Source organism: Pestalotiopsis fici (genome assembly GCF_000516985.1).
Source record: "Pestalotiopsis fici W106-1 unplaced genomic scaffold PFICI_Scf_13, whole genome shotgun sequence".
In the NCBI taxonomy this organism is placed as follows: domain Eukaryota; kingdom Fungi; phylum Ascomycota; class Sordariomycetes; order Amphisphaeriales; family Sporocadaceae; genus Pestalotiopsis; species Pestalotiopsis fici.
In genome coordinates, this window is record NW_006917103.1 from 1,096,991 (window position 1) to 1,124,080 (window position 27,090).

The 27,090-nt window shown below is 49.2% G+C and overlaps 11 protein-coding genes across 11 annotated transcripts; 7 read left to right on the top strand and 4 right to left on the bottom strand.

Annotated features, from left to right (window-relative positions):
* Positions 1-71: 71 nt before the first annotated feature.
* On the top strand, positions 72-833 carry PFICI_14756 (uncharacterized protein; the record flags this gene model as incomplete). The annotated part of the gene is made up of 1 exon (XM_007843337.1): positions 72-833. One exon carries the CDS (start codon positions 72-74, stop codon positions 831-833), a length of 762 nt encoding a protein of 253 aa, XP_007841528.1.
* A 744-nt stretch (positions 834-1,577) lies between these two features.
* PFICI_14757 (uncharacterized protein) lies at positions 1,578-2,933 on the top strand (the record flags this gene model as incomplete). Its single annotated transcript, XM_007843338.1, has 1 exon — positions 1,578-2,933. One exon carries the CDS (start codon positions 1,578-1,580, stop codon positions 2,931-2,933), a length of 1,356 nt encoding a protein of 451 aa, XP_007841529.1.
* Positions 2,934-3,849: 916 nt separating this feature from the next.
* PFICI_14758 (uncharacterized protein) lies at positions 3,850-4,932 on the top strand (the record flags this gene model as incomplete). Its single annotated transcript, XM_007843339.1, has 1 exon — positions 3,850-4,932. The coding sequence occupies one exon, from the start codon at positions 3,850-3,852 to the stop codon at positions 4,930-4,932; it is 1,083 nt and encodes a 360-aa protein (XP_007841530.1).
* Positions 4,933-6,092: 1,160 nt separating this feature from the next.
* On the top strand, positions 6,093-7,678 carry PFICI_14759 (uncharacterized protein; the record flags this gene model as incomplete). Its single annotated transcript, XM_007843340.1, has 2 exons — positions 6,093-6,400; positions 6,460-7,678. The coding sequence occupies 2 exons, from the start codon at positions 6,093-6,095 to the stop codon at positions 7,676-7,678; spliced, it is 1,527 nt and encodes a 508-aa protein (XP_007841531.1).
* Positions 7,679-8,058: 380 nt separating this feature from the next.
* Positions 8,059-8,961, bottom strand: PFICI_14760 (uncharacterized protein; the record flags this gene model as incomplete). The annotated part of the gene is made up of 3 exons (XM_007843341.1): positions 8,059-8,321; positions 8,374-8,739; positions 8,802-8,961. The coding sequence occupies 3 exons, from the start codon at positions 8,959-8,961 to the stop codon at positions 8,059-8,061; spliced, it is 789 nt and encodes a 262-aa protein (XP_007841532.1).
* A 1,050-nt stretch (positions 8,962-10,011) lies between these two features.
* On the top strand, positions 10,012-11,134 carry PFICI_14761 (uncharacterized protein; the record flags this gene model as incomplete). The annotated part of the gene is made up of 2 exons (XM_007843342.1): positions 10,012-10,294; positions 10,356-11,134. The coding sequence occupies 2 exons, from the start codon at positions 10,012-10,014 to the stop codon at positions 11,132-11,134; spliced, it is 1,062 nt and encodes a 353-aa protein (XP_007841533.1).
* A 1,388-nt stretch (positions 11,135-12,522) lies between these two features.
* On the top strand, positions 12,523-13,051 carry PFICI_14762 (uncharacterized protein; the record flags this gene model as incomplete). Its single annotated transcript, XM_007843343.1, has 2 exons — positions 12,523-12,781; positions 12,858-13,051. The coding sequence occupies 2 exons, from the start codon at positions 12,523-12,525 to the stop codon at positions 13,049-13,051; spliced, it is 453 nt and encodes a 150-aa protein (XP_007841534.1).
* Positions 13,052-13,643: 592 nt separating this feature from the next.
* PFICI_14763 (uncharacterized protein) lies at positions 13,644-13,829 on the bottom strand (the record flags this gene model as incomplete). The annotated part of the gene is made up of 1 exon (XM_007843344.1): positions 13,644-13,829. One exon carries the CDS (start codon positions 13,827-13,829, stop codon positions 13,644-13,646), a length of 186 nt encoding a protein of 61 aa, XP_007841535.1.
* A 1,753-nt stretch (positions 13,830-15,582) lies between these two features.
* On the bottom strand, positions 15,583-17,630 carry PFICI_14764 (uncharacterized protein; the record flags this gene model as incomplete). The annotated part of the gene is made up of 8 exons (XM_007843345.1): positions 15,583-15,728; positions 15,787-16,027; positions 16,101-16,193; positions 16,256-16,501; positions 16,684-16,895; positions 16,953-17,301; positions 17,357-17,508; positions 17,588-17,630. The coding sequence occupies 8 exons, from the start codon at positions 17,628-17,630 to the stop codon at positions 15,583-15,585; spliced, it is 1,482 nt and encodes a 493-aa protein (XP_007841536.1).
* A 725-nt stretch (positions 17,631-18,355) lies between these two features.
* Positions 18,356-21,149, top strand: PFICI_14765 (uncharacterized protein; the record flags this gene model as incomplete). Its single annotated transcript, XM_007843346.1, has 7 exons — positions 18,356-18,469; positions 18,528-18,563; positions 18,617-18,706; positions 18,791-20,134; positions 20,199-20,516; positions 20,588-20,901; positions 20,963-21,149. 7 exons carry the CDS (start codon positions 18,356-18,358, stop codon positions 21,147-21,149), a joined length of 2,403 nt encoding a protein of 800 aa, XP_007841537.1.
* A 1,023-nt stretch (positions 21,150-22,172) lies between these two features.
* Positions 22,173-26,890, bottom strand: PFICI_14766 (uncharacterized protein; the record flags this gene model as incomplete). Its single annotated transcript, XM_007843347.1, has 4 exons — positions 22,173-22,244; positions 22,301-22,953; positions 23,025-23,823; positions 24,533-26,890. The coding sequence occupies 4 exons, from the start codon at positions 26,888-26,890 to the stop codon at positions 22,173-22,175; spliced, it is 3,882 nt and encodes a 1,293-aa protein (XP_007841538.1).
* Between the last annotated feature and the right edge of the window lie 200 nt (positions 26,891-27,090).

Sequence of the window (27,090 nt, forward strand, 5' to 3'; positions counted from 1 at the left end):
GACTTTGGCAAGGATGATGAGCTAGCTAGCTGAGCAGCGAGGAACTTCAAACGTCCACCACAAAACACGAGATGGATGTTGCATCACAAGTCCGTTCTACATTACAGGGCCAAGGGCTCCCAGCACCTACAGCGGCATGGATACGTAGTGTTTTACCTAATCGCAATCCTCTGCCTCCTCTTCCAGCGCTTGCTGCTACCGCCAAGGCCCGTCTCATGGCCGCAGATATCACTACCGCCGGTATTCTGGACGCCTCGGCTGCGGCCCTGCCGTCAAACATCACGAACCAGGAGACCAAGGAGCTCAGGCTGCCCCGGGATGTTCTGGTGCAGGTCCTCGACATTGACAACCTTACCAAAAGCAAGTGGGAGCAGGTCGAGGAGCTCGAGGCTATTGCGCGCGGCGAGCAGAGTCGCGGGCGGGAGATCATCCGGCTGCCAACCGCTGGCGAAGACGAGGATGAGGGCGGAAGCGTGAGCAGTGCGGCGACACAAGTCATCCCCGCAGGACCCAACGTGAGGGCTGGTGGCCTGTCTGGGGCAGGAGGCGCGACGCCAAAGAACTCGACGCATCGGCTCGTATTGCAGGATTGCAAAGGGCAAAAGGTCTATGGGCTCGAGCTCAAGCGCATCGACAGGATCGGCGTGGGCACACTGAACATTGGGGAGAAGATACTGCTCAAGAAGGACACGATCGTGGCAAGGGGGACATTGCTACTGGAGCCGGCAAGCTGCACAATTCTTGGCGGAAAGGTCGATGCATGGCAGAAGGCTTGGGTTGATGGCCGTCTAGCGAGACTACGCGAGACTATTGGCGCTGACGCTCGTAATTGAGGGCTATGTGTTCTCTCAGGCCCGTTCTTGATTCTCACATCTCGACATGTTACTTGTCGTGCAAACATGGAACCGAGAACTATGGTGGCATTCGATACCCCTGAAATATAGTTTGCGGCGTGTTGAAGGGCTGCCGCCATGCTTCAAAGATAGCATGTCCTAGGACAGTCAGTATCCTTTAAAAGAGGTTGTAAATGCGGCTTATGGCGCGAAATAGTCAAGTCCAAGTTGACTGATTATCACACAACAGCTTGAAGAACTGGATGATTGTGGTATTGTTTCACTACCACCTCTGCATCATTGTCACCGCTTTTAGCTGCCTGCAATACCAGGAAAGGCACAGCCAGGGCCAATACCGTCAACTGATTGAATTATCTGGAATCGGTCAATAGATCTTGGAAACAATATTAACCACTTATGAACAAATCCCCCGGAATCTAATAAATGGTACATCAGTAAAGAATACAGACCAACGCAGATACCGCCAGATATATGCCGTCAAGTGCCTGACACTGCCGCCAGTGGCTGGTCATAACGAGGTTGCAGTTGTAGTGGTAGCTGACAACGTGGGGCACGGGAACACCCGCTGGCGAGGTTCCAATGCGGCTCAAGCACATTCCAGTGGACAGCTATCGCAATTGGCCTGATGCGACGTTCAGAATACAGCTACCATTCCCCTTCCACGATCTCTAGTGACCAATCGCCTTTCCAGTCTTGCAATTCTGGCGCACAGCAAGAGGGACGATGGCGTCGAATGCTGAGGAGGAGCCTTCCTACATTGACTACGAGACCTTTCTCGATCCTCAATTTCGGCCGGCTTCATTTGCCAATACCCTTGTTCTCGCCACGAATAATGCCAATGATGCTACGCTAGACCTCTCGACGCCGCTTTCCAAGGTCCTCTTCGATGCGCAAGAAATAGACTCCCACATAGACTCGCTCACGACAAGATCTGCAATCCCGCTCCTGTCGCATACGAAGGACCAGACGGAATCGAGCACAAAGATCATATCCGAGATCGACCATCAAGTCAAGAGCTTGAACGACAGCTATAAGCAGCTTGAGAAGGAAGTTATCCAGAAACATGCCGAGGCAGACGAGGTCAGGCAGGTCGCTTCCCGCCTTTGGGAGACCCTGAAGCTGGGAAGGGCAGTCGGGCGCTGTCTTCAGCTAGGCCGGCAACTCGAGGTGCAACATGCAGAGATCTCCAGCTCTGCTTCGGCACCTGCAGGCAAGAGAGAGGATCACAGAGCATTGGTGCGATGCGCGCATACGATATTATCACTGCGGGAAGTCCTGGACCACAAAGCGCCCGGTGAAGAAGGACACGGTCTCGACAAGATCAATGCGATCAGGAGTCTGCAAGACAGCATCATTGCGCCCATTGAGCGATCGATTAGGACCACGTCGGAACAAATCATTCGCGAATTCGCCATAGGCTCGGCAAGCGGCACGGCGACCTTTGCACAAAGTGAAGAGACCAAGGCCCGAACACTGTCAGCCATGACGGCGCTCTATCTTATCTCGCCCACATCTGGTGTCAAAGCCGACAAGTGGACACCGCTCCTCCTCCTTCAGGCTTTGGAGACCTACCTACGCAATGCTCTGCAAAGCTCAATCACTTCAGTCGCCCGCTCGTTGGCCACTTTGCCTACATTAGATCGCACACTAGCAGAAGTGTCGGCGCGATGCCAAAACATTGTTGCTTTGGAGATCATACTTGATTCGACAAAGGCGCCGCCACATCCTCTCATCCCGAGGCCGAAGAGCCATGTCGAGCCCACGAACCTTCTACAACCACTTTTGGCATACTTGGAAACCGGATCTCTGCCATCGTACTTTTGGCGGTCTATGGCAAGTAGCTTGTCTACGAGAGTGGTTGAGATTGTTAACCGCGGAGGTGTATCTGCCCGCACACTCAAGAGCAATCGCAGTGCAGTAGGAGATGCCATCAGGGAATGTGTGATCAAAGGTAGCCAGCCTCCTAGTACAGTGACTGCAAGCAAGGGTAAATCTGCCAAATCAGACGCCGAGAGATCAGGTTGGGATCGTGAGGTGGCAGTCATGGTGGGTAGCGTAGTAGGGAACCTTGGTCGGTGAGAAAACTCATGGAATTAAAAAGATTTGCAAGAGAGAGGTCAATTTATGTGTAGTGATTGGCAGCCATGACAACATGCATACCAAATTCTGCTGTATTTCGGGTCCAGTATATCCCAGAGCGAAGCCTCGAAGCTCGGCGATTTGACTTTCTGGAGCAAGTGAAACGTCGGCTTTCGTACGCGCGAAAGAACAATTGCATCTAGAATTTCACTTGTGCTCTGTATTATTCGAACAATTCCTCGATGGCCATGAGATACATTTCTGCTTGCTGACAAAAAGGGGAAAACAAAGAAAAAGCATTACTGCTTATGGCCGTATGTATGAGATGATTGCACAATCGTGCTTTCGAGCCAGCGCATTATTCACAGGGCAACGAGGGGTACGGGTAACCACAGTGTGGATACCTAATGTAGGTAGGTACACAGTAAGGGCTCTGTATTCCGTAGTATGCGAATCCGCACCGGAGTCTCGGGAACAGGCGTTACTTTCTCCAGCTCAAACTCTTGTCCACAAGCCACTGGAACATTTACACGTTGTCTTTACACTGACAACGAGCTGATTTAGGGCACTCCTTGCGATGGCCATCTTTCCGGTTATATTGAAGTAATTGATGCCGAATACGAAGGCCACAGTAGCCAAAACTGCCCGAGCCGCCCGCACTGTTTGAAGCGTTTGTTTACTTACTGTCTTGCGGCGCTGGTTTTGTTGCTACCAAGACTGGAGATCTCATCAAAAAGCAACGGCCAGATATGCGGGCCCAGATTTCGCACCTTGCACATTCGACACACGTCCCAATAGAGCTTGGAAGTTCTTTTATTCTTCAACTTTACTGACGTTTGGGTGACCGGCAAGAAGATGCCATACACCCCATTCTGTGCTATTTCATCACGTCGATACCTGGAAGAAGCGGCCCGCAATGTCGCAGACTGCCATACTAAAGTTGCCCGTCACTAGGTGCCACTCTTGCACCGAAAGTGATTACTGCGCAAGTTGCCGGGAAAGCAACATTACCAAGCTGAGAAGGCGCTGGGTATCCTTTGAACGGTCTGACGATTTTGACAAGGACGTCTTCAAGCGTCTCTTCGTGCTGCGATATGGCCGCGAGGCAGTGGGCACGGCTTTGTGGCACAAATACTTTACCGGGTTTTCGCACTCGATGAAGTGGCAAAAGGAGTCACTCGGGAATTATATTGATGCCATATGCCAGGGCAAACTAGAGCAAATGTCGCTGTCATCGACCTATATTCCAAACGACGCACTTTCACAGCTTTCCACAGATGAGTTGCTGGGACGGTGCAACGAGCTTACTCGGCAGCTGCAAAAGATACACGCTGAGTTGGCTGCACGGCAATATGCTGAGGCATTAGTAGACTCCGACGAAGAATCAGTATATTCGGACGTTGAGTTCGAGGAATGCTCCATCAGCCCTAAGCAGATCACTCCCTTACCTGCCACTCAATCATTGACTCCCCCTACTTCGCAGCCTCCAAGTAGCATCCCTGAAGATCAGCAACTCCGAGATACTATACTCATGCACTGGAGAGAAGACGAGAATCCGCAGGTGGCAAAATTCGTTCGGCTGTCACTGCATAAGCCTAGATTCCTTGTTGTATTGCTGGAACTCGCAAGGTACTACACGTGGAATCAAACAGCACGAATGGTCAACTACGTTATCATAGAGCGTGTTCGTCATTTCAAAAACTCATCAGACAAGGATCGGTATCCCAAGTTGGATGACTGGCAGAGAGTCTTGAGGATCTGCAAAAACCTGGGGTTCCCCGCCCTTGATCCAGAAAAGCTGCTGGAAAATGACTTGTTGGTCACGAACTTTCGAATTACGGATAAAGGTCTTGTAAAAGAGGGAAACTCTTTTCACCCCAATGCCGACCAGTTGGGAATGTGCATCGAACGAGGCCCATCTTGCCAGCCGTCGCGCGTAGGCCCGCACATTTTTACGCGAGAATACATGATGAGGTGTTCAAAACAAAACAATCCATGAGACACAAGGGATAGTATTTCGGGAAGCCAAACGTGCCAGACGCATGCACAAGCAATTCTCCGTCGTCTCATAGTCCAGATCGACAGATGCAGCCATTCCAAACAATGGTCTGGGCATACCGGAAGGTGCTTCTTTTTGCAGTCTCGCATCGTTCGTCCGACGCGAGTCTCCACGACTGATATATCAGACATTCCTGCATACTCGGAGGATACAATATCGCCGACTCGTGGTTCTGCATCTTCTGTGAGATTCCGCAGACTACCATGCAGGTACTCGTGCCCAGAGACCCCTTCTCTCGTCCTTGAAGCCTAAGCGAACCATAGCGATAACCTGCTTCCGATATATGCAGATGACATTCACTTGCATACTTCAGTGCCGCTGACCCTGTCATCAAAGCACTCTCGGACGTGCAAATGTCAAATATGGATGACAGCTCGCTCCCCGACGTCATCCGAGCCATGATTCTCAGGGTCCAAACGAACCATTTCGACCCACGTGCTTTCGGGCAAGCGTTGCGATATTTGGAAGCCATCTGTACAGCACAGGCACATTTTATCATTTGAAAATTTTGTTCCTGCATCAAGGCCGACAGCTTTGACCACGGGGCATCCGCTTCCGTACTCTTGCCCCGGCCGCTGTGTCTGAGGCCCGCGCACCTCCGCGAGTCCCCCCGCATAGGATCCGACCGCATTGACGCACCTCACCCACACCCGACAAGGGGCGTACATAACGGGTCGCAACAGAACGATTGCAACTGCTAATGTAAGGTTCTGTTATCCATCATCCGAACTCTTGTGTGTGCCTCGCGCGGCAAGCTGGAAAACACACGAATAAGAAGAGGTCTCAGCGCTTCCTCTGGTTTGATCACCGCCGGGGTGCGGGGCTCTCGGCGGCCCTGTCGCTCAGCTTTCAAAACACCGATTCCATCCGGAGACATGGGACCCGATCTGCGTGATCTACCTGGTAAAACACTAGGGCTGTCAAAACAAGCTATCATGTTCCATAACCTTAAAAAATGGTGTTGGTCGCCACTCCCGCGACCAGCCCTTCGGCGCCTCTCTCTCCAGCTTTGGTGATTTGAATATATTCCTCTTGACGGCCATTGTCATAGGGTGGACGATCTCCTTGGCGTCCAAGGCGCGCTGCCTTTGCTATCGATCATGTCTACACCAACGGCGCCTCTGGCGCCACTCACTACAATCTTCACGCCTCCGTGTTCTATCTCGTGGCTGCTCACAACCACGAAAGTGCCATCTCAGTTCCCACCATTCCCAACAAACGGGCCGTCATCGTGCGATCCCCCGTCGTGGGTCGCCAATCTCAAGGACAAAGGATTCCAATACTATTCCCCCGCCATATGTCCAAGTGGGTTTGAAGTAGGGCCAAGTTGTGAAATCACAAAGACAAGGACAGCCGAAGGGTTTCCTCCAGTGGTCAACGGAGAGACTGCAGTATACTGCGTGCCAAGGTACGACAAAATAACAGAACCTGAACTGTGTCAATATTGATCAATTATCGTCTCATTAGCGGCCATACCTGCACTACCGACACGACTGATTTCCGCGGCGGCGTTTGGGGCTTCACGCGAGAAGCAGCAACACCAGCTTCCGGCAGTGTCATCGTCACGGCGGGTCCAGCGTTGCAAATTCGATTTCGAGAAGAAGATTTGAGCATATTAGAAACCCATCCATTGACTCCTGGCCTTGTACTAGCTGGGGCGACAACAGATTCCACTGCTGTCACGGCAGCTCAAACAACTTCAACGTCAACATCAGCATCAACATCAACATCGATAGCCAGTTTTTCGACGATAACAATACGACCATCGGCCGTGTCTCGTGAGGAGACTTCTTCTTTGGACACGACTGAAGATGGCACGAGTTCGAACTCCGTCTTCAGTTCGGCTGGATCCTCGGGAGCAGGGTCCGTGTCATTCGTGACGACTACTGAGGCTACTACCACCACCGCCCAGGCTTCGGGCAGTGAATCTAGTGGATCGCTGAACCCGGGAAGCGTGGCAGCGATCACTTTGTCAAGTATCTTGATTGTGATTGTGCTTGTCATCTCATCAGTTATCTTTATGCGTAGGAGCCGACGTAAAAGACATGATAATGCAGCTCTGCTTCAACCCTATCGATACAAGCCATGGTCATCTGGAGCAGGTGGCCTCTCAAACAACCCGCGGGCCAGCACATCAAGTCTAGACTCCATTGTCCTGCCGCTACAGTCAGCAGCTGAGCTTCCCGGAACAGCACCAGTCATCCCCGAACTGGCACTGAGTACTCGTCTTGGTGCAAAAGAGAACCCTGCCGAATTGGGTGCTGAAGAGCTAGCCGCAGAACTGAGCGGCAATGCGAGGGCCCCTTCGACAACTTGGAGCTGGATGTCTCGGGCTTCCAAAAGAGGCAGTGCACGATCCCAAAAAACCAGGTCATCTATTGCCCCGTCTTCTTTTACCAGATGGACACGATCCGCCGCCTCGATGCAGACGGCGTCATCTGGTCGATACTCGGGTGATTGGGAGAGCTTTGCCAGGGGCAAATGGCCAAATGGGCTGACTGTCCCCGCCGTGCCCATGGATCGACCACTCCCGGATGTTCCCAAGACCCCGCGATCGGCTAAACTTCACATTGCCTCCTATCTCAAGCCTGATGCCGGCCGAGATAGGTGGAGTCGGGAGAGCGCGGGAACATTTGGTGCACCGGGGAAGAGCCCCGTAAGCACAATATTTACTAATAAGCCTTGATGATCTTCTGGGCTGGGATGTGTATAATATTCATGTAAAAAGCGATTTGAGCAGTTTATGTCTGCGGAGATACCAATACCCCTTGTTTTCAATTATAGGATCATTTTTAGAATAAAAGGTTTCATTTATTTAGTGAACTCATAAACATATCACCTTTCTTATAAGTGCGTCGTGCGATGACTCCACAGCTTATTCTACCAAGCACTCATGCAGTTGAACGCGTTCCTGCTATAATTGCCAAGCATACGATGTGTTCCCTTGGATTACTTCTCACGGCACGGATCACCGACTTCCCCATGCGAATATACAATGAGGATTGTTGTCTATAAGCGAATGACGTTTCTCCCTAGTCAACCATTCATTGGACCATTGTTTGCCAATTAGCGATAGGCTTTCAACGTAAGATAGATGACGCCGCCAGCGACTGAGAAAGCTGCCAACCACATCCCTAACAATCGCACTACCACCCCTGAAGCTACCTTTTCAGCAGCGGAAATATCGTTGACTCGCGGGAAAGGTTCATCGGGAATTGGCTTCCCGAGAAATTTGCAAAGGGGTTCCCATCCATCACTCAACTTCATGATCAAGAGGCGTTCTGGTGGAACTGTTCGCTTGACCATCTCTTCGTGGGCTACCAAGAGTTCTGCCCCATAGTCAGTAGGTAGCATCGCTTGTGTACATTGAATTTTACCTACGAGGACCAAAGACGCCTGGTTGTCCACCAGCCTCGCGGATGAGATCGCTTGCATTTCTTTTCCACTCAACATAGAAAGGGATCCACCATCTCAGTGTGGGCGATATAGAAGCCAGAACTGGAATGTACCATGCTGTAGACATGTCGAGGATATTGCCAAAACTGCGCCACCAAGTATCGGGATCTCGAGTCACAAGGACAACCTTCATATCGGGGTACAGGTCGACGAGCTCTGGCACAACGCACACAATAGGTACATCGGTGCCACCGACAAATCCCGCCATGTTTTCCCTCAAGAGTTTGAGGCTGAGCTCTCGGTCGCCATCAGCTTTGGCCCGGGTGATGAGAACCCAATTCTTAATGAAAGCTCGAGGGTTGTTAGCCGACAGTTGCTCCCACAAATATGGGACTGGTAAGGAGGAGACATACATTCTGGCCGTGTCAGTAAGCCTGTGGCGCCGTGCACCACCGGTCCTTGAAGAAGTTTCTCGAGGGCGATTTGAAGTGACAAAGTGCCGGTTCTGGAAAAGCCGGCCCCCAGCACTTCGAAATTCCTAGTATAGTCCGGCTTTGATGCGGTGCCACCCATCTTGCATATTTGGTAATTTGGCTTATTATTCTTCAAGAAGCGAAACCAGATGACAATGAATTTAAGCTACATTATCTATCTCAACAACTACATCAAAAATTGAACAGAAGGTCCTGTTTGTTATGGCTCCATTACATTAAAAGCAGTATGCAGCAGGGTTTATCATCCCGCATCGGCAGTGGGTACGAAACGTGACCCAGCACTCGCCAGCTTTCCTGCACTCCAAGAGAATATGTAGTATTTTGAGCGAGACACAATCAATATTATCAGGCAGTCGGTCAACTAGCTTGGGATGGATGGTTGTTCCGGATCATAATAATTCGGACTGTAACGCAATCATGGCCCACACGTTCCAATCCCATCTTTATCTTGCAGGACTTTGAACATTGTTGTAAGCGCTGAGCACCCTGCACATGCATCTTGGCAACGGGGATGAGATCCGGAATTGCTGCAAGACCCAAAGCGTGCAGCATCATTACGAGTCACAGGAATTTCTAATCAGTATGTCCCCATTTAAGATAATTATTATTTGCGTACTGAGGAGACAGTCCACTCCCAAGAGCACTCCTTCTAATTAACAGCACATCATGTTTGCAACAATCGCTTTGATACTGCATGCATCTTCTTGTGTTTTGCGAGCATGGGCATAAGATCACATTAAATCCTGTTCCCAGTAACGTCGTAATGTATACCATGCATTGCGGCCAGGGTCATTGCAGTATGTCGAGACCAGCGCTTTCTGTTAGCCTTCTACATGATCATGGTTGTATCGTCCCGTACGGTTGGGTCTCAACCGCCAATTACATTATGGACCGCTGAGCACGCAAGGAATTAGCGAGTCCTTCAAGGCCGACTTGCTAAGCCGAGAAGCCGGCAATCCGGTCCGAATCAAACAAATCCATAGAAGACTAGCACTTCACAGTCACTGCTTTCAACAAAAGATTTCAAGACCGGGAACATGAACAAAATTATATACCGGAAGTTCGATCTACAATTCTTAAGAGCATTCCAAATCATCACGAACAATTTTTTTTTCTTTGGGTGGAGGTCATGTCGCAAGATCCTCACTATCAACAAACCCACGATGCGGGCGGCGGCCCAGCTGGGCCTTCGAGCCAAAACCCGGCTGCGCCATTACTGCTGCCATCCCAAATTATCGAGGCCAGGCAGTCAGCCTTGGGTTCAAGCATTGCGAATTGGAATCCAGAGCCTGACGCTCAATTTATCTCTCGAGCCCCAGGACCCCGGGAACGGGAAAGAGGCTGGACGAACTACGACTGGTTCATTTCCTACGATGAAGACGGTCGGACTTACCAAGCATACATGCCCGGAGGTAAGGGATCCTCTCACTGACAACAAGTGGCAAAGTCCGATGTGTGTTCTAAATGCTCCAGAGTATAATCTACCCAACGACGGCGAGGAGCAAGATCGTCAAGACTTCCAGCACGCTCTCTACGAGATCATTCTAGACGGCAGACTAGCCTTGGCACCGATCGAATCGCCACATTATGCTCTGGAAATTGGTACCGGCACTGGCATCTGGGCCATTGACTTTGCAGAACAGCATCCAACTTGCCATGTTGTCGGTACAGATCTGAGTCTTATCCAGGCGGCACCAAGGACGAGCAATTGCCAATTCTTCCTGGAGAACTCCGAGACACAAGATTGGCTTTTCCCCTTTCGGTTAGATTATGTCCATCTCCGAAGCATGGGGCCCTGCTTCACAGATATAAGGACAGTGTTCCACAAGGCGTACAACCATATGAGCGCAGGTGGCTGGATCGAGGTTCAAGACGGTATATGGGAAATATTCTCCACCGATGGCTCGCATCGCGGCTCTGCCATGGAACGCTGGCTGGATTTGATCAAGGTCGGCGCTCTAAGTCAAGGACGCGACATGTCCAAAGTTCGTAGGGCGAAAGAGTATCTCCTCGAGGCCGGATTCACCAACATTTGCGACATTCAGATCCCTGCGCCGACGAGTCCTTGGGCCAAGGACAAGAGGTTAAAGAGGATTGGATACTACAATGGAACTGCCATGCTGAGTGCGCTCGCACCATATCGCAAGATGCTCGGCTTTGCGGGACTCGAACCATCGGAGATTGAGGATCTTGTCAGCAACGTCTCAAAGGAGCTTCACGATATACGCAAGCATTGGTATATGGGATGGTAAGTACGCGGGAAGTCTGCTGTCTAGTTATCTGCCGGGATTATTACTGACTCCAATCGTCCGAAGTTATGTCGTTTGGGCGCAGAAACCTACGAATTCCACCTTTGATAGCATCCCCCCAATCACTAGTTGACACAAAAGATCAGAAGCGATGCAGCAATAATCAAAAACCCAGGATTCGAACAAGTCTCGAACGACGAGGAAACGAGTTTTGGGAACCACAGCCAGCCCGTTTTGTGGATATCATGCACACAAGTTGAAGTGCAGCTGGAGGCGATTGGTATCGAAAACCGCTAAATAGGTATGGGATTCTTCTACCACTAATCAAAATCCCAGTCCAATGAAACATGTGCCCAAGGTGGACGAAAGATATCATAACCGTCGTGATGAAAATTGTGCATTGCCAAGATCACACCTGATACTTATGTTGTGAATAGTAATGCCTACCTACACAGTAGGTTGGTAGGGCCCAGGTGAAGCAGCTTCCAATCAAAGAGTCTTTCCAGGTCCACGTTTAGCCGAAATGGATTCCCACTTCCAACTGCCACTGCTGCTACCAGCAACGGTCCGGCAGACGGGTTCTTCCGAGCTGCCAGTCGCGATTTATGCAGCCGTTGAACGGAATGACATCACCCCCACTAGCACCTCGCCAACCTCCAGCTCTCGATCGTGGCTGTGTGTGTTTCGAATACGAGGCACAAATCCGATTCCCACTCTTTTTCCCAGCACATCCGAACCAACGATAGGCGCCCTGACTTAAATCCGTCGTTCGACTGCCTTGATCAACACGCGTTTCGCCTGGATCTGTTACATTGTGCCCAAACGATCAGGGAACATGCCCAGAATCTTCAGAGGATCATCAGGGCCCAGAAGCGACGATTGGAACCTCGAGTGGGAATCTCTTCAGCCCTCCCCAGAAGTAAAAACTGGGGGAACCAAGAACGTACGCTTTATGATTGCTTGCTCCCTAGATTTCTAGGCATACTAAATTTTTCTTTCATTTCTGTCGCTTGTTTTTGGAAATACGAAGCGAAGGAAGTCTTGCTACAAATTTTGGGCAGTAAATTGCTTGCCCTGCTGCTTTTATTGTTTGTGAGATTGCCTGCCAAGTCGAATTAGTGAATGCACTGCCTACCTGGTTTAAGCTACCTTGGATACTTACTACCTACAATCTACGTCTCACGTCAACCATCTCGGTTGTATTTTCTAGGCTTGTCCAAAACACAAAGCGACACAGGAGATATTTCCAGCACCCATTATACATAAACCCGGGCATCCGTGCTTCCCCTTTTACAGCACAAAAGCTCAACAACTATCTTTCTACCACCAAAGAGTGCCCGAAACATCGCTCGCTTCTCACGCAAATCGACCAAACCAAAATCGCAATCAAGATGCAGTTTTCATACCTGGCCGCCTCTCTCTTTGCAGCTGTTGCAGCTGCCCAGTCGAACTCGACCAACTCGACCGACCTCGCCAGCCTCGTCGCTCAGCTTCCCACTTGCGCCCTCGACTGCTTGGAAAGTGGCGCCACTGCTGCCAATTGCACAATCACCGACTTTAGCTGCATCTGCGGCGACGGCAAGGCCCAGTTCATCAACAGCGCTGGTCTCTGTGTCGTAACGAGCTCTTGCTCCTCTGAAGAGAAGAGCAGTACGTCATTTCCACCCTTGCTATGCGATGCGCTACTCGTCAAAATAACTAGCAGCTAACCCTCTACCCACTATAGATGTCACTTCTCTTGCTGGCAGCATCTGCGCAGACGTGAACAACGGCGCATCCGACAGCGAACTTGCCTCTGCATCCGCCGTCGCTACATCCATCCTCGCCACGGCCACCTCGGAGGGTCTCGCCGCCCCTGCTACACAAATGGCAGGCATGGGTGTCTTGGGCATGGCGGCCTTTGCTGCCTACGCCCTGTAAGATTTGCCTTACAACACATTACAAGATTTCCCTTTGCCGTTTCGAACCATTCATGACTGCATCCACGATAATACTCAGGCGTTCGGTTGAATTTCTTATCATACATTTGGCACAAAGCACCTGGGATTGGGTGTCTTGGTCAAAAGGATCGGGTTCATGAAACGGGGATACCATAGATGACGGGACATAGCAGCCCGATCACAAGCATTCATTCATTCATTTACGACAAAAGGAGATAGATCCAGCAATGCCACTTGCAAGTGGTCATGATACTGAAGACTCTGCATCCTTAGAGAATATAGAGTATACAAATATCAATGAGAAATTCCCATGATGATAGATTGGTGTGCAGTTGAACGCATTTTTCACGAATGAGATAATGATGTCACGTTTCGAGACATTTGGGTAGAGGACGCTGGTTTGAATGTTTATTGTCTACATAACTATCTACCGGGACCAGCCCTTTGTTGCAAGTTGAAGGTCAAAGAATACAGACTGAAGCCTGTTGCCAAGAATAGCACTGCGGATTGAAGTGGCGGAGTTGGATGTCCCTATTATTGACGGGACCCCAACACCCAACCATTTCTAGCACTTATTTCTTGTCCTTCTTCTTGCACTTCTCCTCCTTGCAGTACTTGCACTTACCAGAATCTCCCTCAGCAGCCGAGCTGCAGCCGCAGCTGCAGGTACAAGTCTTGGGATATCCCTCGCCCTTGGCGTTTACGACAGCGCCGTGGGCGGCGAGGACGAGCTGGGGCTGCTGAGTGTACATGGCCATGGTTTCTGTCTGAAATTCGAAATCTGAAAGCTGGTGAGCTTGTGTTTTTTGTTTGTTTGATTGATTGTGTTGTAGCTGAATGCTTGATGGTGATGCTTCGGAAATGAGGACTGGTAAAACGAACTCGACTTGGCTTTATATAGACATTTCCATCATCACCGAGGTGCTATATGCATGAGAATATTGTATTGAAACAATGACTACTGTAGTTGCACGATCCTGACACATGTTCATGCACGCACGAGAGGACCAACATAAACACGTTGTCTATAAAATCATTGACCAAGCAGGTTATTTCTGAACAATAGACACTATACCTTTGTGTCTTTGTCAGATGCCTGGGAATACCCCTGTCAGTATAAGCTTTGCGTAGTTCCTTGTTATGATGATGTGCATAGCTGCTTTCTATGATATGACACTATGTTGTGCTTTGCTGGAGGATTCCTTCAAGAAACCTTGTGTGCTTCGATACTACTATAACAATTCCGGGGATCTTAATAGTATATCATATGATTCCTTAGATTGTACATAATCAGCACAAGCAAGCCACCCCACATTCCACAAGATAGTTCCCCAGCCCCGAAAATGATTTACAGAGTTGTTTTGACAGACTCCTGATCATGATTCTGACAAGTTCTCCGACGATAGCAGGCCAGCCCGATACAGTGCGACCATGTAGACAAATATTGATAGATAATTGTATAACAGTGCATATTCAGCAGAGTTGGACACACCAAGTGCTCGAAAGAAATTGTGAGCAGCCATGGTGCTAAACGTTATGAATATGACACTAGATAGTAGAACTGGTTAGTATCACCTATACACAATGTCTACACAGTACGCCTATGGCTTTTCGCCGTTAAACAGGCCTTACCAAAAAGGAGACCATCTGACACGCGTGGTGTGCCTTTGAGTAGTCGGGCTGGGATGGCTACTGTCGATTGCCGTGTCGCTCTTCCTGGCCTGTACAGACATCAAAGCCTGTACAGTCTGATTGTGCTGGTTGTCTTGAGCATTCAATGCTGTGCCGCTTGTTCCGGTTGACACCATTATGGCAATGCCTAGCTTTCAACTGGATACGAATACTGATGGATATTACTGATTTTTAACCTGAGATTCTTTCGTTTCCCGTGATGTTTAATGGTCAAGGTGATGGGCGGTTAACAGTAAGTAGCGAAGGGAGATATTTTTACCCAGATAGGAGTGCAAGTTGAGATGCAGTCATTGATCTGCCTACGCCGAGGCATGGCATGTTGCCTACTCCGTAGGCGCCTCTTTCGACGGATCATATCCTTGATCTCAAGGGTCTAACACTGACCCACTGAGTCGTTTGCTAACAAGTAAGCTTGAAGTCCAGTACTATACTTCTTCTCTATATGGTTAGCATCGAGGCTGCCTGATCCTGCGGCTCAGATAGTATCCATAAATTCGGCCTAAGCGGCTCGTATCTTTCTTCAAAATATTTTGTGGCTTTCAGGTTACGAAAGGTAGGTTGACTTCCATGATTGAAGAATTTTATACCCTCCATGTTAACCTAATTTCCAGTGCAATGAACCAAAAGGCACACATGAGCTCGTTGCCCAGCCATTGATTAGGGCCGGAGTAGTGTTTGCAGCTTTACTTAATATTCTAAGGTGGTATCTCGGATAAATAAAACTTCTACGGTATAGGGATGTCCATATCTGCAATGACAGAAGATGTCTAGCAAAGTTGTTGAATGTCATGATCTTTTCTTTTTCTTGGCTGAAATGTATCAATTCTTCAGCTGTGGTAATGATGCGTATGGTGGCCGGTTGGACCCAACCCAAGGCCCTGCTGGGCCAACCATTTCTGGTTTGAGCTCCTCGATCCTTGTCACGCCAATATTGCGCATGGTATTTGTGATTTCTTCTTGGAGAACTAGTACGTATATGTTAGTGCCAAATTACTTCGAGACGAGGCGAAATATACGACTCACTATCGAGAACCCTCTGGCAACCTTCTTGGCCGTGAGTGCCATTAGCATATAATACTGGCCTGCCAATGCCAACAGCTTTGGCGCCCAGGGCCAGAGCCTTGACGACATCGGCCCCAGACCGAATCCCGCCGTCAATCATGATGTCTATCTTGGCGAACAGGTCCGGTCGATGGCATCGAATCTCATACAATATGTCAATAGGGGCCGGTGCATAATCTGCTTGACGGCCTCCGTGGTTTGACTAGAGAATAAAAGTGTCAGCATGCAGCTATTCAAAGACTTTGGTATGAAATCCGTGAATCAACTGGACTTACGATGACAACACCCTCCACCCCATTGCTCACACACATCTCGACATCTTCTAGCGATTGCACACCCTTCACGATAATCGGCAAGTTTGTGTTGCTCTATATCAAATAATGAGATTAGCTTCAATGAGAATTCAACAGAGGCGTCCTTGACAACTTACCCGGATGAAAGGAATGTCCTTCCAGGTCAAATTAGTGTCTTGGTAGCCACTGATTGCCTGTGAGACTCCCTTGGGCCCCGCCGACGGCGCACTGGGCGCGGGGCCTGGTGTCGACTTCGACCGGACGTCCATTGTTCGCTTTGACTGCCAGCAGACATCGACTGTAAACATGATTGCCTTGGCGCCGAGTTTCTCGACTTTTTGAATTAGCTTTTCTGAAGCTGAGCGATCTTTGTTGAGGTATAACTGTGTAGTGTTAGTATTAGTACGACTCCCTCCGGTCGAGAACAACTTGCCTGGAAAATGAGGTTTTGGTTTTGTGTGCGTGCATCAAATATTTCTTCTAGGCTGCAGCTGGCGTTAGAAGAGATCTTACCGGGTGTTAGTATTTTCATTTACAACAACTTCAATGGTTGGTAAACACGTACGACCTGAACAATCCCCGACTCGCCTGCAGCCTTTGTCAGGTTGACCTCGCCCAAGGGATGTCCCAGCTTGGCCATTGCTGCAGGGGATATAAAGACTGGCATTGTGGTAGACAACCCAAGGAACGATGATTCGGTTGATCCGACGCTTGTATCCCGCAGTATCCGTGGACGAAAGAAGTATCTCTGGAAAGCATTTCGGTTCTCATGAAAAGCTGGCTCAAGGTCAGTCTAAATGTCTTGGTGGTTTTCATCACGACTTCAAAACTCACTTTGCTCCTCATCAGATGCACTGCGGTAATAAGCCCACGCTGTGCCAGTTAGGACGCGCTCGGCCCAGACCTCAAAGTCCTGCAAGAGGAAGAGGTTGTGCGCCGCGGGCATCTCGGCTCTGGCGGCCTCGCGCATGCGCTCGCCTTCGGTCATTCCCTTTTCTTCCGGCTCTGGAAGCGTCGTGGGATCGACGGGCCCCACGAGCATCTCGGGAGGGAGCGTCAGGATTGCATCTGGCGGATGTAACGTCTGGAACGTTTCCGTAGCATCTTTGCCAGCGTGCTCGAGGATAGCGTGTTCACCACCAGGATGTGCCTCGATGAACTTTGTGAGATCATATACTTGGCCCTTTATGCGAGTGAGTATGTTCCACTGTAGTTCATGACCTCATCCAGTCTCATACCTTGATGATAGTCCAGCAATCATCTGGCGACGTGTGTCTTTGGACTTCCGAGTACGGAATCATTCGCGGCTGCTCATCATGGGACTGCTGCTCAAACGCATCGAGCATTGCACCGCCGTCATCAAGTCGCAGTGGTCGGACAAGCGACTGAACTTGAGTTGCAGTAATGGACTAGCCACTGACCGTCAGCTCTCGACTCCTTTTCAATGCGCATCAATAAAGAAAACATACAAATGCAACCAAAGCCGCCACAGTACGACCTGTCACCTTCCATGACGGACTTGTTGCTGTTTTTGAATATGATGCTTGGCGGGAACACCTTCGAGTGGCTGTCGAAAAATTCCTTGATACAGTCTGTTGAAGATTTGAAGAGGACAAGCCGTTTTGACGTCGTGCGGCGCGAACGATTGCTCGTGGGCAGCCAGCGTATAGGGCACGATGTACGGCCATGATATTGGCGTAAAATTTTAGGCTTTGCGAAACAAATTATATGCTGGGGTATCTGGAATTTTCTGCTGAAGAATTCTAGTGATAATGCAGATTCTAGATAGGTAAGTACGCATTAGTCGCAGAGTGTAGTAGAAATCTAGTAAATTCGCAAATCTATGAAGAAGGGACATATTTCAGAGAATAACATCCACACCATCTCTACATGTAATATATCGCTGGAAGCACAGGCATCTCCGAAGACCGGCAGTATTGATATCATCATCAAGGGCCCGGGGAATTCTGCACAACACAAGAATCTGTACTGATGTTTCGGTTGAATGCCTTCGGCTAAACCTAAACCCCCAGTTGCATTCTCCCCCACTAACCGGGATCGCCATAGCGGATTAGTGGTTCAGATCCCCCGCTGCCCCAGCATTCGGTGCCCCGCGTTTGTTAAACCACCGGTTAAACCTATTTGTTGGTGGGGCTAAACACGTAGCGCTATTGCTAGTGTAGGCACCGTCCTTTTCCCTGTGATCAGCTGTATTTCGGTTAAACCTCTCTCTCAAGATGGAGAGTGATTCCAACCGCATCGTCAGTTCAACCGCAATGACGCCATCTACATCCCATCGAAGACATTCGGGACCAGAAAGCGAGTCTGCTAAGAAGCGAAAGCGGAACAGTGTAAGTGGAAACCCAAACATCCTTGTCTGCAACACGAGATAACAAGACATCTCTTCAGCGTGCTTGTGATCGATGTCATCAGAACGCATGTCGAGTAAGTTCAAGATGACTTGTATCTAATGGGGAGAAAGCTTAACTTGTTCTCAGTGCTCTCCTGGTGTTGAAGGCATACCGTGTAGTCGCTGTACTGATCAAGGCGTTGAATGCACATACGATCGGCCAGCAAAACGACGAGGCGTAAGTTGGGCGGTTCAAAGACTCTCCTGGCATTGGCGATTGCTACCCTTGTCTCTGGACACTTATTTACATACCGGTTTCTAGCCTCCCCCTCGAAGGGCTGGCGGCGCAAACAATGGGCGAGACATACGAGAACACCCCGAAACCACACCGCGGTCTCAACGGCAGAACAGCACTGCAACGACTGTAGGGAATGAGCAGACTCCCGGTCTCTCCTCTCACCTTGTTGGCCCTTCCCACGATGCAGCAGCCAACCGAGATATCGATGATTCGTCTTTTCTATCGCCGGCAGTGCATGGAGGCCAGCACGAACATACTTCCAATGTAAACGATGCATCTCGTCCTAGAACTACCATTTTTGACGATGTCATTCAACCGGATATTCTGGAGAAACTCGTCGAGATCTTTTACCACACAGCCTACCCGGTCAGGCCTTATTTTCACTGGCCAAGCTACCGTGCACAAATTCGGTCGCGGCAATACCGATCTGACTGGGGTCTCTATACATTTACCATGTCAATCTGTACGATGGCTGCCGGGCGTCTCTGTGACGGTGTGCTAATGCCAAACGGTCCACACCCTCTCCGCCAACAAGCTGCTACTCTATTCAAGAAATGTTACCGAGCCACAATCGATGCCATCCCAAGTGACATTACGACTGTGCCGGATCAATACCAAGCTATGAAGGCAAAGGCCATACTGGCTGCCGCATGCTTGCAAAGCGGAGATTGGAAGACAGCCACTGTTCACCTCGGCGATTATGCTTCCCTATCTGCAATGACCGGATTTTGCCAAGAGTCGAATTGGCCATCACGCCTCACCGAGATCCAAAAGCAAGAGAGGCGCAGAGTGTTTTGGGGAGTATATCAACAAGAACAATATCTGTCGAGCAATTTCAATTTTGCATCACGACAACGGGAGGTCAAGGCAATGGTCAAGTACCCCGTTGAGGTGTTTGACGACGATGATATTACCGAGACCGGGGTGCAATTGTGGTCTGAGCACGTGTCTTTCGTCAAGGGGTTCAATTTTTGTACTGATCTTTATCGCATCCTGGAACGTATGGAAGGTACTGTAAGAGCAAGGCAGCAAGCTACATCCTCCGAGCCAGGCGGCAAAATTGAGGCCTTCTTCTCCCAGATTTATCCTTCAAAGAAACTGGCGGCCGACAGCCTGCACCTTGTCTCACAACTCTATGACGAGTTGCCACAGGAACTCAAGCAGCCAAAGGTCTTGGCCGGCGATCTCCGAGCAGATCGATACGGATTTATAGCATCTAACGTTCTTCTTACCACTCAGACATTGCGAATGTTACTGGTAGGGACTGGGACACCAAACATACACCTACGCTGCGCCATTGCCAGCGAGCTTCTTGATCAGTTAAGTACTATCCCGATTGCCTTCTTTCACGCATCGAGTACTGTATCCGTAAGTTAATTGCGCAATTTCCCAGACACGAAGCAGAAGCGACTGACAAGTTGATTTCCATCAGTTGCATCATCTGGCACATATCGGCCATATGCTCGGAGGCGATGTACACGATACACTCCCCATCTGGACCTATTTGCAAGTCCGCAACATTCTCATTGTGCTTGCCGATTTCCTCGAGAAGATTGAGTCCGACCGAATGATTACTACTGGGCTTGCCGAGAAGCTCCGAGCGCAGATTGACCGCATCGATCACTCCATGAAGCAAGCCTCTCAATCAGAGCACGAGACTGGGCTGCTATCAATGGGCAAGAGTTTACTGCCAGATTGGCAGAACTTGTCGGGTCCAGCTTCTGGGCTTGTTGCAGCAGAGCAGTCGCAGGTAAGTGTGGCTTATCATTTCCTGCGCAGCGACGACCTTAATGATGCATGCATGGCAAAATTGATCCTCAGCTTACACCTGACGTGATGAAGCAGTATAGATCTCCACCAGCGCACTCAGCTACCAACTATGGGACTGGCACTCCTATGCAGTCTCTCTTTCGCGATGCAACACAATCGGCACACCATAGCACAAGCACTGTGAATGCCACGCATTCCCAACAGCCACCGCCAGACCGAGACTCTTCATTTCTCATGAATGCTTTAGCCGTGCCCGTGAATCCCCGGGATCCCTTCTCTGGAGGCATCTCTCATAATTCCACCGCTTTTGCAATTCCAAACCAGCTGGACTTCAGCGCAACTCAACCGCCGATGGAGGAGACGCTGTTCTCGGGCGACTTGTTTTCGGCATGGCCATATCTGCCAAGCTAAATGAAAAGCCTTCAGCCACAGCTACTCCTCGCCCTCCGGCAAAAGTTTTGACGGCATGTACTCGCAATTTGACCCTGCCTACTTCAAGACAAAGACGCCGACTATTTCAGGCGTGGCCGGATCCACCGGTGAGATCAGCGGATCTTGCTCGAACACCTCCTCCACCTTGAGCTTCTATGGATACACTGAGAACTGCAACTAGATTGTTCTCAACTGTCGTGGCTACCTAAATGCCGGACATTCTGGAGACTTTTTGCCTTTACGATCTTTAGTGCTGACGCAATTGTAATTGTATGGGCTAGCGATGTTGCATACTCTGATTGGACTCGATCCAACGTATGGTTGGATGTGACGTACACGGAGCTTACCTCTGGTCTGAGCGCAACTTACACCGCGACGACCGGAGAATGCATTCCCATCCGTATCATCTGTAGTCAAGGCAACTCTCCATTCGCTTTCGATATTGAGGTCACGTCACTGCCCCTGATTACACTGTTATCCTGAGTGTAGACAGCACCACGAAGCTATTCTAGAGTGGACCAAGACAAAGAATGGCTGAGTCGACTTGAAGTACGCACTATACCCAGAGCCTTAACAGCCAGTATGATTGTTTTTCAATTTCTTTCTGAGATCGCAGCAGTTTACACGCGTTTTTGCAGCCGCGGTCCGGTTATTCGGATGATTGATTTGGAAGCCACAAACATTACACTATTGGAGCGATAGCCTAAATAGTGGTGATTCTGTTTAACCAAATCAAATCCGAATATGCTCCATTCATGAGATCGGTTTGATGGATTATTTCTGATGGGGGAAATCCCTTGTCCTTCACTGCCGCCCTCTGACTCATACTATCTCCCATGGAACTATTTCATCCTCATTCCCAGGCCACATCTCGCGCTGAGTGACTTTATCAACAATAGCTGGAGATATTAACTCATAGCGGATACCATTTTGTCGCACTATAAAGGGCAAGGAAAGGCCACAAAAGCAGCACAGCAAGTCTCCTGGTTGAATGTTGCAATTACCAACAGCGATGCGACCCTCACTTGTGAAGAATAAGCTCTTTCCCCTCATATGGATTGTGAAATTGACATTGTAATTTTCCATCAAATCACAGATCCTGTCCGCATCGTTTTCACTCTCCATTCTATGCAGAGTATATTGAAAGATGGTCGATGGTTTGGTCCCTATCAATCGCAGTACGTTCGCCATTCCCCATCCGAAATTATTCCTGAACGCAAGCTGGGCTGAGGCAGCTGCCGTGAGGAACCTTCGAGTCGTACTCGTAAGACTGGCCCTGCCAGCAATGAAAGGCCAATCAACCGCGATTTTGTCGCTGACGCAAGTACTCACCCGGCCAAAGCTTTTCCCTTGTAGTGTGAGAACAAGTCCATCGTTGCTGAATGACGTTATCTGGCGATTGAAATTTCCGGGTTTCCCGAAATGAGCCGATGTCAAATACCAGAAATGAGGATCCTCGAGCAACGTGATGGGGTTGTTAGACTCCTGGTGTATCTCTGTAGGAGGTGCCCAGTCGACTGCCCAGGAAGGAAGGTCGCACGACTTCTTGTACGGACAAGCCAGGTACATTATTTCCAGGTTGGTGCTTGTCAAGATGAAACGGCTTGTTGCCTCTGTGAAGATATCTTCCACTGACCGGTCGTAATCAACCGTCATGCCACCAAGGGACTTGGGAAATAAAGCTCGCAACGCGAATACCCTGTCTCGTGGATCTTGAGTTTCCTTTGTTATGCAATATCCCAATGATATCACCGAATCTTCTTCCTGGAATGCATCATGAAGTTTCCACCCAGGATCTTTGAATAAGAAAAAATGGAGTCTCATAGCCCGCGTAACAAACTTATCAGACGCAACCCGTATACCTGTAAATGAAGGTGACTCGGAGTTAAGACACAGGAGTTTTGGGGAAGACTGTGCAAATTCTTGCAGAGTCCACCCCCGAGACCAGTAAGGCGCTTTGAATATTGGTGATAAATGTTTGCTTCCTGATCAATTCTTAGATGAGAATCGAGATAATTGTTCATGACTTCCAGGCCAACGAATTTTCAAGACGTACCTTGTTCTACCATTTTAGAAACAAAAGGGTCCATCACCTTGAGCACAATCAGAATCCACCCATCTCTCCATGTATTGAACCTTGGTCGCATGTGATAGTCACTAAAGGGACGCAAGAGGTTCAGGAGAAGCATACTGCTGGAATTCCGAGGCGCATGGTTGATTCCGAGCCAAACCAGGACATTCTTGGCCCCGCGGTAGATATCGGCCATCGTGGCAACCTGGGTGCTCTTCTCCTCGTTGCGGGACTGGTCAATACAAATTGCATCGACCCACAGCCCAACCTTGCCGATGGACTTGCGACCAAGACGCTTCCGCAATATTTCGAGAGCTCTCGCACAGTTTGCGGTCACCAGAAGGGTCTGGACAGAACCGGACCTCGGATCCAAAATGATGTTTAGAGGTTCGCTTGGCACTTCGTTATTCCAGGTGTACGAGAGAGCCTCATAAACAGGGGGATCATCCATGTCGGCCTCGACCAAGTTGCAAGTGATGGGGTCATTGTCGGTCTTGCTGGAATGAAGCAGGATCAGACGCGTATGTCTGCCGCTTGGCAGCGGCGTGTAACAGTAGCAGTCATTAGTGCTCATGGGTGGAAGCGAAGCTTTGGCGAGAGGTGGTTCCACAAGTGGAGGTTGTGATGAGGCTCCAAATGAAGGTGTGCGGAGGGAGGGGCTCGTGTCTCGACGTATTTCTTCAGCAGGGCATTTGATCAGGCTGCGCCCGGCTCCGCAGTCTACTAGCGGAAGTAAAGGCTTGGCAAATTCGGGGGCGGAAAGAGTGAGCGCAAATGCTTGTATCTACGTGCTATTTTTAGAACTTTAGAGACCTCAGCTACGCGACAATTCCATGTTTAAGGGATGCGCTTTTTGTTTAGGAGGCTTTGTATTGGTTGCGTTGACTTGGAAAAGAACACCAATTTTGTTATCTTACATTGCGCTACTAATCTTTTCATCGTAGACGCTAGGTTACAGGTAATCTTCTCGTGTTTTCCCAGGTATAAATCCTTACACGATTTCTTGATTCTTTGCCTATAATTTATCGTAAGAAAAAAACAGGATAAAGCAAAAAGCATAAGGGTTAACAAGCTTATAAAAGAGTCGAAACTCATTCCAATAAGCTTAATGGCGTTACGCCATTATGATGCCTTTAAAAATGTTTAATTATCTTTCATTCTTCATGCCATCTTATTTGTATGATTATATTAACCAATAAAAAGTCTCCTTCCTATTTATAAGAGAAGTCAAGGGAATGACCATGGAGATTTACGATATATTTTTCATTTTATTAATAATATTCAGAAATAATCGTCTTTTAAGATTCATTTATTATATAATGCTTAACTTATTATTTCTCACTGTTATCCATTTCGCCAGCAGTAAAGTGCATTTGGTTGTCCTCGGTTATGTGTACCGTTAACCTTTGCCTCCAAACATTCGAAAACGTACTGATTCCTCTGCCAATATTGTGCAGCATACCTGGGGGGTTTAACGCCAGGCAAAGAGCTACCAAATCTTGAATGTCGCTCCAGTTTGACATTTCCTTCAATAGGCTATTCCGGCCCGGAATGTCCTTTCTGGCATAAACATCGACAATGGTAGAGATTAGCACCTGCGTGGCATGCAAAAAGACCACCGCAGAGTACAAACACACCATAACCAGGGCAAACGTGACAGTTGAAGAAGAACGGCCCGACCCGTACCCATACTGCTCAGATACGAAACTCCATGGCGTGCTTGTGTCAGCCTCCAGACCCCTGAGATACTCACCAAAGGACCATGCATTGCATTGCGCTGCCTGCTGGTCACTGGTACCATCTTGAGCCATCACAGTTGGACAGGTTGCATTTCCAACGCTCAAGGAAACTTTAGTAAAGCCCGAAGCGCCACTGTTATAACTCAATGCCGACAACAGGGGACGCAGGCGGTCTTGCCTGCCTCCTGTCGCAATTGTAGATGCCGACACAGTGTCACTGAATCGGTGCGCGCTGATCAAATTGTTTGCTTCATCCAAATTAATAACGGCAACAAGGCTTTCTTCCTCCTCCACGTGCGCAGCAATGTACACGCGATCTTGCGTGGCCGACATGGTGCTCCTGGAAATACCGTCTGCCAGGAGCAGAGATAGCATTGACTCTACCGAGCTTGTAAGAAATTCGCCATTTGTCGCCAAAAGTTGCATCCATCCGTCGGATTCTGTGATAGAGAGCAACTGTACTAGAAAAGTTTCCATGGCGTTTAGTTCTACCGTTTGGGCGCGATCGGTATATCGTGATTGCTTGGTATCGTTTCCGAACCCAAAGCTGAGAAGATTTGCCCATGACGGTTGTACTAGTATTGGCATACCCGATGCTCCGGCTTGGAATAGAGTCGTCTCATTGATTGAAAGTACTCCTGCATCCGTCACATTGCTTTCAATAATGTACGACTGGCCAAGCACAGCCTTGGCACTAGAGTGTGCCCATCTAGTGACCAGGGAACAGGCCCCGATATTCCACAACGTTGTGTTTGATCGTTCCCACTCTTTAGCAGTAGGACTCTGGCGTGTGACGTTTTTCGGAACTCTGAAGATGGCGGACAGCGGTGCCTGGGGCATGTCCACCCATTTGAAGTCAACCAGCTTCCCAACATCCGGATCAAAATCCCAGTCTGAGGAATCCAGCTCCCTTGCACTAGCAGGAAGGTCCAACCAACTAGAACAGAGGCCATCATCAAAACACGCAAGACCGGCCGTTGGCCATAGTGGGATGTTGTTAGGATCGGTGGAATTGATGGTCTGTGAGGATGAGTTCCAATCAAAAACCGAGCATTTTGCCTGGACCAGAGGCTGATAGATTTCATCCCTTTCCGCGTTGCTAATGCGAAGGTTGGCTCCAGATGATCCAAAGAGACCAATTCCGAGGCTGTATTTCCCTGCCTGAGTAATTGCCTCGATCGTCACATCTGAAAGAGTCGTCGCCACCGTTGTTCGATTGAGCGATTTCTTTATTTGAGATGTCTTCAGCCACCGAGAATTTCCTGTTGTAGACGAGCTGACGACCACGTTTGTGCTCATGGATGTTTGATTGGAATTGGCCACGCTATTTGAGATTTGCCACAAGCCGTAGCCCGGGCAAAAATTGTATGGTAGCACGTATTGGTTACCACCTTCACAGCCCAACAATGGGTTGTTATCGATACTGGCGTCGTAAGTCAATTTTGGCGTCCAGTCACTCGGAGGTCCATATAGCATCATCTGTTGTCCGTCTGCTGGCTGCTGTACTGGCCACCATGCGGGACTGGGCACGAGTAGTATCGCAGACGATGGACCGATCGCAATCGACCATAGTGTGCATATAATGGTGAATGCAGCCAAAAGTCCAGCCTTTGTCCATAATGTTGACCACAGTCCAGAATGAGTGAGGTAGCCCAAATTACCAACGCGATAGCCTCCCGTGATCAGCCCCAATGGTAGGCCCTTGACAGCTAGCTTCGACAGGTAGATACTCAAGACTATGGCGGATATGGATATGATCGAAACCATTTCGTATACTTTCGCTGCGAGTTGGAAGATGTGCAATATGTCGGCCGTGGCTAGTTTGGTAGACTTGGTTGATACTGTGATGGAGATGCTGTATGTCGAGTCGAACCAATACCTCGCACTAGAGTTAAGCCAAATAAGGCCACAACTCGCTACTACAGCGCCAACGTGAACAAGATGTCCCAGATGAAAAATATGCCATGGTCTCTTGAGTTTCTTCTTGACTGAAAGTTGATCAACGAGCGGATTTTCTGTACTATCAGCATCCGCGAGATCAGGAAGCTTGATTGAAAAGCTGGACACGTCGGAGTAGCATTCTGACTCCACTGGCGACGGGGAACGCTTCATGGTGGCACAGTGGTACGCTGTACAGAGTACTTTGAAAACCACTGATTCCGCGCTGGGATCGACTCATTGATCGTTTTTGTGTTGTCCAATTGTGAAGATATCTTTTTATTCCCCTGGGGAGAATTTCAGCCCTTGGAGAAGCCTAACCCACCTATATAAGAACAGAGGATCGACAAAATCTGATGTTACGGGGGCTGTGT